This window comes from Panthera uncia (genome assembly GCF_023721935.1).
Source record: "Panthera uncia isolate 11264 chromosome A1 unlocalized genomic scaffold, Puncia_PCG_1.0 HiC_scaffold_17, whole genome shotgun sequence".
Classification (NCBI taxonomy): domain Eukaryota; kingdom Metazoa; phylum Chordata; class Mammalia; order Carnivora; family Felidae; genus Panthera; species Panthera uncia.
This window is the reverse complement of record NW_026057577.1, coordinates 26,136,079-26,149,227: the sequence shown is the minus strand read 5'-3', so window position 1 is coordinate 26,149,227 and position 13,149 is coordinate 26,136,079. Positions and strand designations below refer to the sequence as shown.

At 54.1% G+C, this 13,149-nt stretch overlaps 2 protein-coding genes across 3 annotated transcripts; one reads left to right on the top strand and one right to left on the bottom strand.

The window, feature by feature from the left end:
* The first annotated feature begins 1,095 nt into the window (after positions 1-1,095).
* Positions 1,096-4,849, top strand: SHROOM1 (shroom family member 1). Of its 2 annotated transcripts, none has more exons than XM_049649150.1 (7): positions 1,096-2,067; positions 2,158-2,213; positions 2,443-2,652; positions 2,851-3,417; positions 3,532-3,649; positions 3,756-4,028; positions 4,148-4,849. In XM_049649150.1, exons 1-7 carry the CDS (start codon positions 1,096-1,098, stop codon positions 4,478-4,480), a joined length of 2,529 nt encoding a protein of 842 aa, XP_049505107.1. In that variant the 3' UTR covers positions 4,481-4,849. The 2 variants fall into 2 exon arrangements, with proteins under 2 accessions (XP_049505107.1, XP_049505108.1); XM_049649151.1 differs by having other exon boundaries at positions 3,499-3,649.
* A 6,198-nt stretch (positions 4,850-11,047) lies between these two features.
* SOWAHA (sosondowah ankyrin repeat domain family member A) lies at positions 11,048-12,939 on the bottom strand. The gene has a single exon (XM_049649156.1). It carries the CDS (start codon positions 12,937-12,939, stop codon positions 11,230-11,232), a length of 1,710 nt encoding a protein of 569 aa, XP_049505113.1. The 3' UTR covers positions 11,048-11,229.
* Positions 12,940-13,149: the final 210 nt, after the last annotated feature.

Sequence of the window (13,149 nt, the reverse complement as noted above, 5' to 3'; positions counted from 1 at the left end):
GGGGACAGAGATGAGTAAGTGCAGAGCCTGTGCTCTGGAAGCTCAGGGGTTGGAATGGGAAGAGGGAATCAGAATCGCAAGTAAGCCAACAATTACATAGGGTGATGAGTGCTGTGTTGGGGGGAAGCTCAGGACACCGTAGGCGGTCCCAAAAGGTCTGGAGACCTTTAAGCTGGTCCCAGTAGGAGGAGTAGCAGGACAAAGTCTGGGGTGTGAGGCTCCAAAGCAGAGACCATATTATTCTGGAATCTGCCAGTATTTTGAGAGGAGGTGAGGGTGACTGTTTCCCACAGTGGAGTTTGGGCTTTGTTGGAGGACTCAGGCAGTTAGGGGGGTGGTGTGAGGGTAAACTGACTTTCAGCAGGGTTTGCTTCTAGGAAATTGATTCTGGCTGCAGTAAGCTGGGAGGCAGGCCCAAATTCCAGGCAGGGCTCTGCTTCTTACCAGCCATGTGCCCCTGGGCAAATCATTTCCCCCTAAAAACCTCCATGTCCTCATCTGTAAAATGCAGATAGCAGTTATAAGGATCAAGATAAATATTTATATAAAGCACTGGGAACATAACTGACACAGAGGAGGAAGGGAGGCTGTGAAGCTGTCCCCACCACCTGACCTGGGTCTTCCCCCCCCTCCTTTCTTGGCTCCCCTGTGATCTCAGAACGTTCTTGACCATTGTTTATCAGGGAAAGATCACATGGAGAAGCTAACAAAGCTGGCAGGAAGCAGCCTGGGTGGGACTGGGTTGGGGAGGGAAGGAATATGGGTACATTCTCAGCGCTCCAGGAGGTGCCAGGGTAAAGGCGGCTTCGGGCCAGGAGAACCCCAGGAGGGAATGGGCCAGTTGCCAATTCCTTCCCCTGAGCTAAGGGAGAATAGTTAAGGCCCTCAAATTCCGCTCCCAGGGGCTGGCCCCACCGCCTATATCATCCCTGACCCGGGAAATGGCAGCACTAAAGATCCTGTGACCAAAGAGGGGATGTGTAAGCACCTGGCTGTCCCTGTCGGAGTGGCCAGCCTTTCCCGGCTCCTCCCCCACGGCGCCATCTGTGTTCTTCCAGGATCCACGGAGCTGGTCTAAGCACTCACCTGTGAGCCATGGAGGCCCTGGGGCCTGGGCGCGACCGCGCCTCCCCAGCCTCGTCCACTCGCAGCCTGGACCTGCGGCGGCTGTCCGCGCGCGCCGACTCGGCCTACAGCTCTTTCTCCGCGGCCTCCGGCGCTCCAGAGCCGCGCACGCCGTCGCCTGGAACCGACCTCCTCCCTTATCTAGACTGGGACTACGTGCGCGTGGTGTGGGGTGGCCCAGCCTCCGCCGCGCCCGCCGCCGGCCTTCGGGCGTCCCCGCAGCCCCGGCCCGCGGCCGCCGCGCGCAGTGGGCTGCGGCTCCCAGAGGTCCAGGGAACGTCGGGGCCGCTCAGCCGGCAGGCCACCCCGCTGCTGTTTGCTCTGGCGGCCGAGGCGGAGGCGGAGGCGCGGGCCGTCGAGCCGCCCAGCCCACCGGCCTCGCGGGCTGCCTACCGCCAGCGGCTGCAGGGCGCGCAACGGCGAGTGCTCCGGGAGACGTCCTTCCAGCGCAAGGAGCTCCGCATGAGCCTACCCGCCCGCCTGCGGCCAGCTGCACCCGCGCGGCCCCCCGCGGCGCACCCGCGCTCCGCCTCACTCAGCCATCCGGGCGGGGAAGTGGAGCCGGGGCGCTCTGGGGCTCCCTCGCGGGGACCAGTCGGCCGGGGGCGCCTAGCCACCCAGCAGCGGAAGTGGTGCTTCTCTGAGCCAGGAAAGCTGGATCGCGTGGGTCAGGGTGGTGGATCTGTGGGGGGATGTTCGAGTGACGCCAGCTCCAGCTCTGGCTTTGCCGGGCCCGAGCCCCAGGAGCACAGGGTGCTGGCAGAGTTGGAAGATCACCAGATCAGATGGCTGCCTGAGACGCAGCCTCGAAGTACAGAGGATCCAGAACCGCGGTCCCTGAAGTTCGGTGACGCCCATAGGCCTTCCAGTCGGAGTCGGAGCGCTTCAGGCGAAGTCTTGGCTCCCTGGGGAGGTTCAGGAGGGGTCACGCCCGTTGTTCAGGTGTGGAAGATAGGCTGCAGGCTTGGGGTAGGGGACATCTGGGAAAATGAAAACTTGAGCTACATTTCAAGCAACTGTTTGCCTTTCCAGGTTGCTCCCCAAGGAGCAGAAACCCCCAGACTGTTGTTTCAGACCAAACTTCCCAGGTGAGAGACATGGACCACCAGGGGACCAGAAGTTGGAGAGAAGCAGTTTTCATAGCTCTTGTCCAAGAAAAGAGAGGGCCCATCACCTACCCTCAGTTTGGGCCTTCTGATTTTGTCTTTTACAAACGACATCCCTTACTATTCCCCCCACCTCCCGCTGTGTCTTCTGGTGCAGCACCAAGAGCTTCCTTTCTGGTCACTGTAGTCAGTGTGGGGTCCCTTCCTCCAGGTTCCTGACTCAGAAGGAAGCTGCAGTGTTGTGTCCTGCCGAGTGCCTCCAGAGCAGTCCTGCAGACCGTGAACAGAGGGTCTCAGAGACATGCCTTGGGTCTGCCCGACTCCCTTCCCTTCCTGATGATGAGGTTTTCCTGGAAGACGTCCCCTTGGTCAGAATGAGATCACCTCCAGACACCCATGTGCCCACAGGAAACCCAACCAGGTGAGTTGCCTCTTGCTTCCAAGCTGAATGAGATACCTCTTTCCCACACATAACAACAAAATTCTAGAGGGGAATGGAACCTTCTCCTAGCTGGAGCCTGGCAGCCTGGCTTGTGAGGATGGAGACAGGTGGCCCTTGGAGGCCAGTGCTTGTTTTTGGACAGAGTTTTTTCTTATTCAGTGTCTCTTCCACTTCCAGTGTCCATGTCTCTGACCAGCAGTATGAAACCAGCTTGGGCCAGGGGGTTGACCAAGCTGGAGTCCCCCCAGAGCACCCCCTCCATGAGCACCCAGAGACTGCAGGGGCAGATGACAGCTGGCGGAGGATAAATGGTTCTGTGAGCATTTCCAGGACTACATGCTGTAGCCCCCCTGGGACTGCAAATGGTGACATTCCAACCTTCAACCCCACTGGACTGCTGACCATTGACCCACTTGCAGCTACAGACCCCCTCAAACCTCTTCCAGTTGATGCCCTGGAACCTCCAGGCAACAGTACCCCAGGTGCTCCTGGCCGTACTGCCCTAGCTTGGGGCACTGGCCAGCCTGTTTCCAGGCCAACATGGCGCAGTCTGCGCCTTGAGGAGCTGGTTCAGGAGCTGGCCAGACTGGATCCCTCTATGAGTGACATACTCACTTCCTGTCCCAGTCCAGAGCCACCCCTGGGTCTGCTAGATGGGCTGATTCCTTTAGCTGAGGTCTGGGCTGCGATGAGGCCAGCCAGTGAGGAGGATGGAAAGGACGCTGTTGGTACTCCTGAGCCAGGGTGAGTGTGGGGGGTACTAGGGACTAGGGGGATTCTAAGTCCCTGCACTCTGGTGGGTGGCGGGAAGGATAACCCAGGGAGCTCTGGTTTTGTACCCATGTGCTATCTATTTAGCTCCAGCCAGCTCCGGCCAACTTCTCAGATGAGGTCTGAAAACCATACCACCCACCCTGTGCCTGACCAACCCTGTGGTCAGGGTCTCCCTGATCCAAACAGCATCGAAGCCAAGAAAGTGAGTGTGGAGGGGCTGGTGGAGATTGGGTGGGGCAAGAGCCCAGAGTATGGGCTAAGAATTCAGAGTCTGGCCTCACCTTTAAGTACCCACGCCCTCCCTGCAGATGGAGCTAGCCAGTCTCCTCCAAAAGATGCTGCGGGACCTTCAGGCAGAACAGGAGCGGCTGCACCGGGTGGCCCAGGCTTGGGCCAGGCGCGGGGCTGCTCTGGAGGCCGCGGTGGGCCAGACCTGTGCACCCCGCGACCTAGAGCGGTTCAGCAGGTTCATGGCCGACCTAGAGCGCGTGCTTGGCCTGCTGCTGCTGCTGGGCAGTCGCCTGGCCCGCGTGCGCCGCGCCCTGGCCCGGGAGGGCGCAGACGGCGACCCAGACGAGCAGGTGACAGAGGTTCCGGCCGGGGGAGCGCGGGGTGGTGAGGGGCCTGCCGGCTTCTGGGACCATCCTGGGAACCACGGCGCCATCTCCCTGCTTACGGCACGCTTTCCCTGCGGCTGCAGGCCTCCCTGCTGCAGCGACTCGGTCTCCTGAAACGGCAGCAGGAAGACGCCAAGGAGCTGAAGGAGCACGTGGCACGGCGCGAGCGGGCCCTGCGGGAGGTGCTGGTGAAGGCCCTGCCCGCGGAGGAGCTGCGCGCCTATCGCGCCTTGCTGGCGGGCAAGGCCGCCGTCCTGGCCCAGCAGCGCAGCCTAGACGAGCGGGTCCGGCTCCTTCAGGACCAACTGGACGCCGTCAGGAGCGACCTTGGCCGTCGTCCCCTGCCTCCCAGGATGACCTTGCCCCCAGAGACCCGTTTTCTAGATAAACCGTCCTTCCCTCCGCCCCTCATCTAATTACAGGCAGTGGGGGTGGGGAGCATTTCTCTGCGCCTCACCGACGTAACTGGGGGTGACGCTTGTTTACTCGGTGCTTTTCCCTTGGGACGGGGAAGACCCTGACCGGGTCTTCCCAGAATTCTTCTAAGTGTTTTCATGTGGTCTTACCCAAGTCTTGTGAATTATTTGGTAATTAATTTATGGATTTTTACAACTGCAGTATTTCCCCTTTTTGTGATGAGAGACTCGGTCCAGGCTGGTTGGAGGGAGAGGAGACAAATTAGAGGAGCATTTAAATTTAAGATGCAAAACGGTCTTTTTACTTGTCTTTTCTTTCTTTTTCTTAATAATAATTGATGTGAGAAATGTGTGTCACCTGGAGGGATCTTGTTTACAGACCATGGACACCAGCCTTGCCTGAGTAGAGCAAAAGAGGGATTTGTTGGAGGGCATCAGTCAGGTGTGGGAATCCCTAGGAAGACTATACAGGCTTGAAACTGGTCTCCACCAAGGGAATGCTGGGCCCTCAACTCAGTTGCCACCAGTAATCCTTCCCAGTTCTGGTGACTGCGTCACTACCACAAAAGCCTAGGCCTGATTGGCCGAATCCAGGTCTCTTTTGCTGGGTTTTACCTCAAGTTGAAGGTGAGGCATGAGGGCCCTGGAAACCTAGAATGTGGGGGCTGAGGACCTGGAGAGGCAGCTGAGCTTGTATGCTAGAGAGGCTGGGGTGGGGGTGCCTTGGGGTTGGGAGTGGGAGGAAGGTGCTGGTGTGGAACGAAACAGAGGACACATACTCCCCTCCTTTTGCGCATCAGCCCTGTGTACACAGAATCAATGTTAAGTTCTCAAATATACATGTGAGAATGTGCTTTAGTATTTGCAGCTGCAAACGCCAGGGCTGAGAACATAGTTCATGCAAATGTTTGGTGTATTTTTGGAAGCTGGGCACACTAAAAGGCATGTGTATGTGTATTTAAAGCCAACTGACCCCAAAGTGAGAAATCTCTGCTTCTGGGCTTGTTTTCTGATGCGTATTGTCACTAAGTGCAACTGGTTGGGAATTTTAAATGGTCGTATTCATAACAAAGCATTAGTTATAACAGTCGGGCTATTGAGCATAGAACAATGCTAACATTGTGCCTTTTTATAAAAAACATATGGGGCTCCTGCTGAGGCAGTTGTGGGTTCTAACATTATGCTTTGCTTCTCTCCTTTGAACACTGTGGGCGGGGCCTCCGCTCCAAAGTCCTCTGCCTAGCAGGGCAGCTCGCTTTGAAATAGTCTGGATGGAATCTACTTATTTCTGCCTCTTGGCCCGTAGAGTCCCCACTGCATTCTCCCATTGTGATACTCTTAGAAAAACACTTAACAGTCATCAGGCCAACGGAAATTGTGTACTTCAGACAAAGCACTTCCAGCCCAGGATGGGCTTGAGGAGCAGTGCCTGTCATTGTTCCGTTTAACTGCACTTTGGTTCTGTCTGGGTTTTTCCACGGAGAGTTATGAGGCTCCTGTGCTTGTCTTTACCAGATGGAGAGTACGGCCACACCTCCTGCACCCATCTTTCCGTTTTGCCTCTGTCTTCTTTCTCCCTTTTATGCCCCTTCCACACCGTTATTCCCTCAAGGTGCAAGAAGGTGCACTATACGTGTTCAGCACTGGCACCACAGGCTAAGACTTTTAGCGGTGCTGTGTGAGCGGGCGCCAGAAGGCCGGTGAATTCGACTTGCCGGGGCGCTGCCAGCAGAGGGCACTGTTCTCCTTGTGATGAAGGCTACCTGTATTTCATAACGCCTCGTCTGCAGCTAGCAGGACTTCTGGGCTAACCACAGGGGCTTTGCCTTCCCTGCTGAGCAGTGCTCGTTAGGCCTGACGGCTGGACCTGAGCCTTTTTGCTTCTGTCGGAAAGGAATTCTGGCCAGCCACTGGGGCCTTCATTGGAAAGTTGTTGGTTAATGAGAAGTGGGGAGCAGGGAAGCCGGGGGTGTTGATATCGAGTTATCAGTATCAAAAAGAGCCTTACTTAGTCCCCCGGGGTGGAAAAGAGGGTTTCATGGGTCTCTTTTGGGGGTTCTGCCTGTGTCTTTTTTCTTTTTTTTAACGTTTAGTTATTTTTGAGACAGAGAGAGACAGAGCATGAACAGGGGGGACAGAGAGAGAGAGGGAGACACAGAATCGGAAGCAGGCTCCAGGCTCTGAGCCATCAGCCCAGAACCTGACGCGGGGCTCGAACTCACGGACCGGGAGATCGTGACCTGAACTGAAGTCGGACGCTTAACCGACTGAGCCACCCAGGCGCCCCTGCCTCTGTGTCTTTAAGCCGTCAGCACACACACCTGCTCGCCCCCAGCCCCGCTGCCTGCGGCGGTGTCCCTGGTTTTTTGCAGAGGGGCAGGCTTCGGCTGGCGTTGTTGCTAGGCAACAGCAGTCCCGCGGCCGCCTCCCCAGCTCCCCCAGCCCCGCCCCCGCTGCGCCTCCTAATGTGGATTTAATTAGTGTACTTTTTACCTTCAGACTGTGAATTGGAAACGGAATAGGGAAGCAGCGTTCCGCGGCGCCCCAAACCGGCGCGCAATCTGTCTGGAACAGACTGCTCTGCATACGGCGTACCTCCGGGAGCGGCTGCTGTAAACCTCAGGGATCCTCTCGGGAGCAAATCACCTTGCTATTCATGCACATGTAAATCAGAAGCTTGTGAGGGATTTAGGTCAAAGGTGGTTGAGAATTGCAGAGAGAAGAGACGGAAGGGGAATGTGGGGGCAGAGGGAGGAGGGGCAGGAGCCAGCAATTGCTGTAAAGCAATCCTCTCAACGCCCCCCACCCCGGTAGTGTTACCATCTCAGGCTGGCTACAGTTTAGACCATCACGGTAGGGGGTTTACCTCTTGTTGCAACTTAAATCAGCACCAACTGCCCTCTAGGAAGACTCCCCCCCCCCCCCCCCCCCCCCCCCCCCCCCCCCCCCCCCGCCGCCAGGAGATATCTGGACAAATTCCAACCCTTCCTCCCCACCCCCACCTGCCCGACTTGTTTCTCCATCTCTTCCTTTTTTCCTCTTCCCTGTAGTAACACCTGAGGCCACCTCTGCTTCACAGGCTCAAGTCCAGAGATGTGGTAGTTCTGGAAGGGTAAGGCCAGGACAGAGGTTCAAGGCAAAAAGCTATCTGGAGAACCATAAAGAGTCTATTTATGAAACCGTTTTAAAAGGTCAAATAATTTCTTCCAGGAAAAGGTGAAAAAAAAAAGGGGAGGGGGCGGAGAATATGGGTCCTGGGTGGTCCCAGCTTTATAATTGTGTTGAGAAGTGCTTTCAGTCCAGCTGGCTGAATGACATCTGGTTAGGTCTGGAAGGCGGGGTTAGGGATGCTAGAGGAATGTGTATTAAGAAAGACATTGTGGTATCTATTTTTAACTAAAGTGATATCATACAGAACATGAGATAATCTCCTTTTGGTGGGAATATTTTTCCCACCAGCTGCCATTGTTACTTATGTATACAGATACTAACATGGTGAAAGAGTGCTGATCATGTAAAGCAAAGCCACAAATCAGAGCTATTTGGTTTTGGAATGCAGCCAGATACCCCTATGGGACCAACTGGGCACCCCTGGTGATATTTCAGGATGGTGCTGCAGTTCCCAAGGAGCTATACCTACTTCTTTCCTATGCCCCACCCTCCTCACAGCCTGTAGGATAGGTACAGCCAGTCTTATGTCCCATGAAGGAGGGAGACAGAGTTTGGAGAATTAGGTGATTTGCCTAAGGTCACTAGATGAGTAAGGGCTCAGATAAGACCACCTCATTTTTCTGCAGCAGGACACTGTGATGGAAAAGAGCACCAGAAGGCCATTCCTTTCTGACAGTCACTAGCTGTGAAGCCTGGACAAGATACTTACAATTTGTTGTGGTGTCAGTTTCCTTGCTTTAAAATCAAGATACTAACAGAACATACTTTATAAGGTTGAGGTTAATACTTGTGCAGTGGTTAGAAGCATGCTGGTGCTTAATAAATGCAGGCCATATGTATATCACCACATATACCCTGGTCTTCATTAGATAAGTGAGACACGTTCAAGAACAACCCCCAGCCTCCTTGAAAGGAAGTGTAAACCTTTATTTAAAAGCTTGCTCTGGGTGACTCATACACATCTATATCAATGATCAACTTCTCCTGCATTAAAAAGAGTGATTCTTTTCCCTGTGATGATTCTAGCCAGCTAAATTGTCTTAACTTATAAGCAACATTTATTTATTTATTTATTTATTTATTTAATGTCATTTGTTGGCAATACCCCTCACAGGTATACCTCCTGCTAGGCAATATATGTTACTTGAAAACTTTCCATATGCATATCAAAGTGCAATTTCCTACTGATTTACTCTATAGTTTTAGAAAGTCTTGACCTGTAAGGAAAACACACTGGTTTTTAACCTGTTTTAGGCTTATTGATCCTGAACTCCTGCCAAATGTTTTACTTCACTTGGAAGGCTTGCAGCATGCCCTTCTGAAACCCAAAGATTCTTCTGGCAGCTTAAGTAACCCTCCTCTGATTTGAGTGTGCAATAAACATTAGTTCCTATTATTACTACTTTGCTGGTTTAGATTTTGTCTTTCTCCAGGCAGGTCATACCTGTGTTTGTGACCTTTGTTATACTTTTTCAGTCAAGCCTCTCTTTTACCATAGAAAATCTCTAATATTTTATTCCATCTTCTACACCTTCAGCAACTGAGATTGCTATAATTATTGCCTCCCACAATTTTTCTGCAGAGGCAGATTTAATTTGCATTTTTAAATAATTTATGCACTTTAGCTAGAGTTCCAAGCAAGGAAGGTAGAAAGGGTCAGATTAGAGCCTACATTCATCTATTTTTTTTTTTTTTTTTTTTTTGGTAACTGTGTATGGCTGATGCCTTTATTTTGCAGATCAATTCAAACTCTTTCAATAATAGAATGCCAGGAAGAGAATGAAGAGAAACTGAAGAAATTTAGATTAGAAGACAGAAAAATACAGTAGCAAGAGCTGTAGAATGTTGAAGGGGAGTGCATTATCACACAAGCAGGAACAAAATGAGAGACTTGTTTATTTCATTGCTTAAATCAAAACATTCCATTAAGGATTGCCTTAAATAATGTCAGATGCCTCACTGATATATATGGAAGGGGGGAGCCGCACTCTCCTCTGCCACAAGAACTATTTGATAGAAGTAATGACATGCAGACACAATTCGCAAAAGCAGAGCATTACCACAATAAGATATACAAAAAGGCTGGTTGAGCAAATAGATTCCCCATCTTTCAAAGACAAAAAGAGCCACTATAGTTACAATGTGTTGAGCCTGGGACCTCTTGGTGATATCTACAAACCTTCGCAATTATAGATGTGAGCAAATGTCTGGGGAAGTTAGGCCATTCCTCTAAGTTCACTGAGCAAAGAAATTCTGCATTTGCTATTTTGGAATAAGTTGTTTGCTTTCAGATGGCTTTTATGATTATTTATCTTTGACAGAGAGAGAGAGAGAGACAGAGCATGAGTAGGAGAGGGGCAGAGAGAGAGGGAGACACAGAATCCCAAGCAGGCTCCAGGCTCTGGGCTGTCAGCACAGAGCCGGACGCGGGGCTCGACCCGGGCTGAAGTCAGACGCTCAACCTACTGAGCCACTCAGGCGCCCGCTTTCAGATGGCTTTTAAAGATGGATATAACATACTTTTTGTTTTTATAGAATTTTCACATAAATTAGTAGCTCTTTAAGTGTACCCACTATTATTTAACCAGTTATTTTTCTGGTGTAATGCTATGACATTTTTTTCTTTGAATATTTACGTACTGCATCGAAAGGCTCAGCCAGATTTGAAAAACCAGATTCAGGAACATGCACAATGGTGCATTCACAAATAAATCACACTTAAAAAATTAAATATTCATGCCAAATAAAAAAAATCACCCACCAGTGCCAAAGACATTTTGTATTTCATCATAAAGACAACCACAAATTAAAAGTATTTGCCAAAATGCCTCTTTCTCTCAGTTAAATCATTCTTTCTCCCAAGATGCACTTGCTTCCTAATATTTAGCATTCACAACACAACTGAAATTAATTACATTCACAATAGTCACATTCTGTCTCCAAGACTCTCTAGAATCTTGAACGCCTAAAATGAGGTAGGTAAAGGTTTAAGGGTTTTGTTGGTTGGGACTAATTTCCCTTAGATCTTGATCATTTGTTTTTTAAATAGAACTCCAAAATATTTAGCAAAAGATTGAAAATGAGCATTTTGCCTAAAAATGGAAAAATATAATTTCAAAAGGCTATTATGAAAATTGTTTTACCTCATTTCAATTTAAAAATAGGATAAAAGCATCAGATTACAAAACCACTCTGTATCTTAAAGCTCACAAACTATCCAACACCACACAACATTTAGAAACCCTTGCTCTAGTTCTGGCTTGGGAGTGTGTAGATGCAGAGGTCCGGGTAACTCATGCAGGGGCCCTTAACTTCTGATCCTAAAATTCAAGTCTCCCAAGTTCAAGCCTGATTTCTGGAATTTGTTATAGGTGGCGCTCTCTCAGATCTTGATTCCCATCTTCGCAGACAGACCAAGCTTCACGCAGAAGCTAGAGGCGTAGGCCCACCTGGGTAAAACAGGCTGCAGTGGAGAAAGCTGGAAAGGATGTAGCCACAGGTGTTGAGCCACGGTTCTGGGCAGGCTTGGACTGAGGGGCAGGCTGGGTTACATCAACCAAGCTGAGCCTCAGGGACCGTCAGGTTGTGGGAGGCAGGCTGGGCACTAGCCCAGCGAAGGGCCCCGGAGTAGGTCGACGAGAGATTTCTGAAAAAGCCGGTAGGCCACTGCGGGTCTTAGTCTTTTTACGTGGAGCCATGGGCGAGGCACCCAAGAACTTGCTCAAGGAGCCTGACTTCCTCAAGCCCCGAGCCAGGTCTTGGAGCATCAGGTCGTCGGCCAGGACACCCAGAAACGCGCTGGTGGTGGAACTGAGGATGGTGGCAGCCACTTGCACCGGGCGCCGGGTCGCAAGCGTGCCACCACTAGCTCCGGTAGCATCGAGCTCGCTAGAGCTTCGAAGGCTTGGGTCGCCGAGCAGGCGGCGGAGCGCGTAGGAGGAGCCGGGCGGCAGGTATTGGTAGGCGCGCCGCCCGCTATGGTCACGCACATGCACCTGCGCACCCAGGCGCACCACCAGCAGCACAGCGGCATCCTCGTGGCCGTGCAGAGCGGCCAGGTGCAGTGGCGTGTAGCCGCCGTGTGAGCGCGCGTTCACGTCGACAGGCGCGCCCCCGCGCCGCGCGACCTCCACCAGCTGCAGCGCCATCTCCCGGTCTCCGCTCTTGGCGGCCCAATGCAAGGCCGTGAAACCAGATATGAAGTCGCGCTTGGCCGCCAGGCCGCGGTCGCGCAGCAGCAGCCCGTGCAGCTGGTGGGTCCAGCAGCCCGCGGCCGCCCGCACTAGCCACTCGTGCTCGGTCGGCTCCAGAGGCACTGCGGACGGCGGCGGCGCGGCGGGCACTTCCTCGGTGTCTGGGCTCAGCAGGCGCGGGCCGGCGCGCGACAGGCGCCTCAGGTGTGGGGAGCGGCCCGGGCCCAGGCTGAGGCCCAGGCCAGACTCTTCCACCGAGAGCCGCCGCAGCAGCAGTGGGGAGCTCCGGGGGCTCGGTTCTTCCGACAGCTGCCGGCGCAGGCCCTGCTCCTCGGCCCGGATCCGGAGCGCGGAGGGGGCCGGAACGCAGCGCACCGGCAGCATGCAGGGTTTTGGCGGCGGCGCGTGCTGAGGGAGTGGTAAAGCTTCTTTCGTGGCTCCATGCCCAGGTTCCTGGTCCGGCGACTCCGCTTGGGACAAGACCTCCTCCGACGGTGACCTAGACGGCGGGGCCACGTCTGCAGAGAGTCCCTCAGAGGGCAGGGCTAGCTCAAAGGCTGGAATCTGGGAGTCGGAGGGTCCCCCTGACTGCTGGGTCAGACCTAACAACAGCTCCCCGTTCGGCTGAGTGGGCTCAGAGGCCGGAGCCCCGGGGATGTCCTGTGGCTCTAATGGCTGGGCCGGGTCCTCAAGTGGTTCCACCAACTGCTGCTCTGCAGGCAGGGATGGAACCCCCGAGCTGGGGGTTTCCCCCTGTGAGACGGAAGTGATGTTCGACGGAGAGTCTGGTACCGCGGGGGTGCCGGGGACGCACGAGGCCAGGGGCTCTGGTCCCTCCCGGGGTCTAGGTTTCTTCCTCAGCACCACGAACTTGACGCCGTCAAACTCCCTCACCACAGCCACGTCGTTGACAAATTGCTTGAAGCGGTCCCTGCGGGCGGCACGGCCGCGCGGGTCGCCGGCATCCAGGAGCGGCTTAAAGCGGCTCACCAGATCCGAGTTGCGCACCTTGCCGCCGTGTTCCTGCAGGAAGCCCAGCACGGCCGCCTGGCTCACTCCGGCGGCCGCGGCGGCGGCCGCGGCGGCTAGCGCCATGGTCAGTCCCGTCCCGCGGGAGAGCGGAGGTCACCCCCTGCCACCCGCCCTCGGTTCCCGGCTGCCGGGGCAGGTGGACGTCGCCGCGCCCTCTGGGACCAGCCGGAGCAGAGGTTCCGGGAGCCTCGTCCTCCTCCGCCACGCTCACCTGTTTTCACTGAGGCGGGACGGGCGTGACCATGAAGCTGGACCCCGGTCACGCCCGCGCCG

What these genes read in the sequence shown, in the direction of transcription:
- SOWAHA (XM_049649156.1), bottom strand. Translation starts at nt 12,939, where the DNA reads ATGGCGCTAGCCGCCGCGGCCGCCGCCGCGGCCGCCGGAGTGAGCCAG.
- SHROOM1 (XM_049649151.1), top strand. Translation starts at nt 1,096, where the DNA reads ATGGAGGCCCTGGGGCCTGGGCGCGACCGCGCCTCCCCAGCCTCGTCC. An exon ending in GGGTCACGCCCGTTGTTCAG is followed by an intron (nt 2,068 to 2,157) that starts GTGTGGAAGATA and finishes TTGCCTTTCCAG; the next exon opens with GTTGCTCCCCAAGGAGCAGA. An exon ending in TTTCAGACCAAACTTCCCAG is followed by an intron (nt 2,214 to 2,442) that starts GTGAGAGACATG and finishes CCCTTCCTCCAG; the next exon opens with GTTCCTGACTCAGAAGGAAG.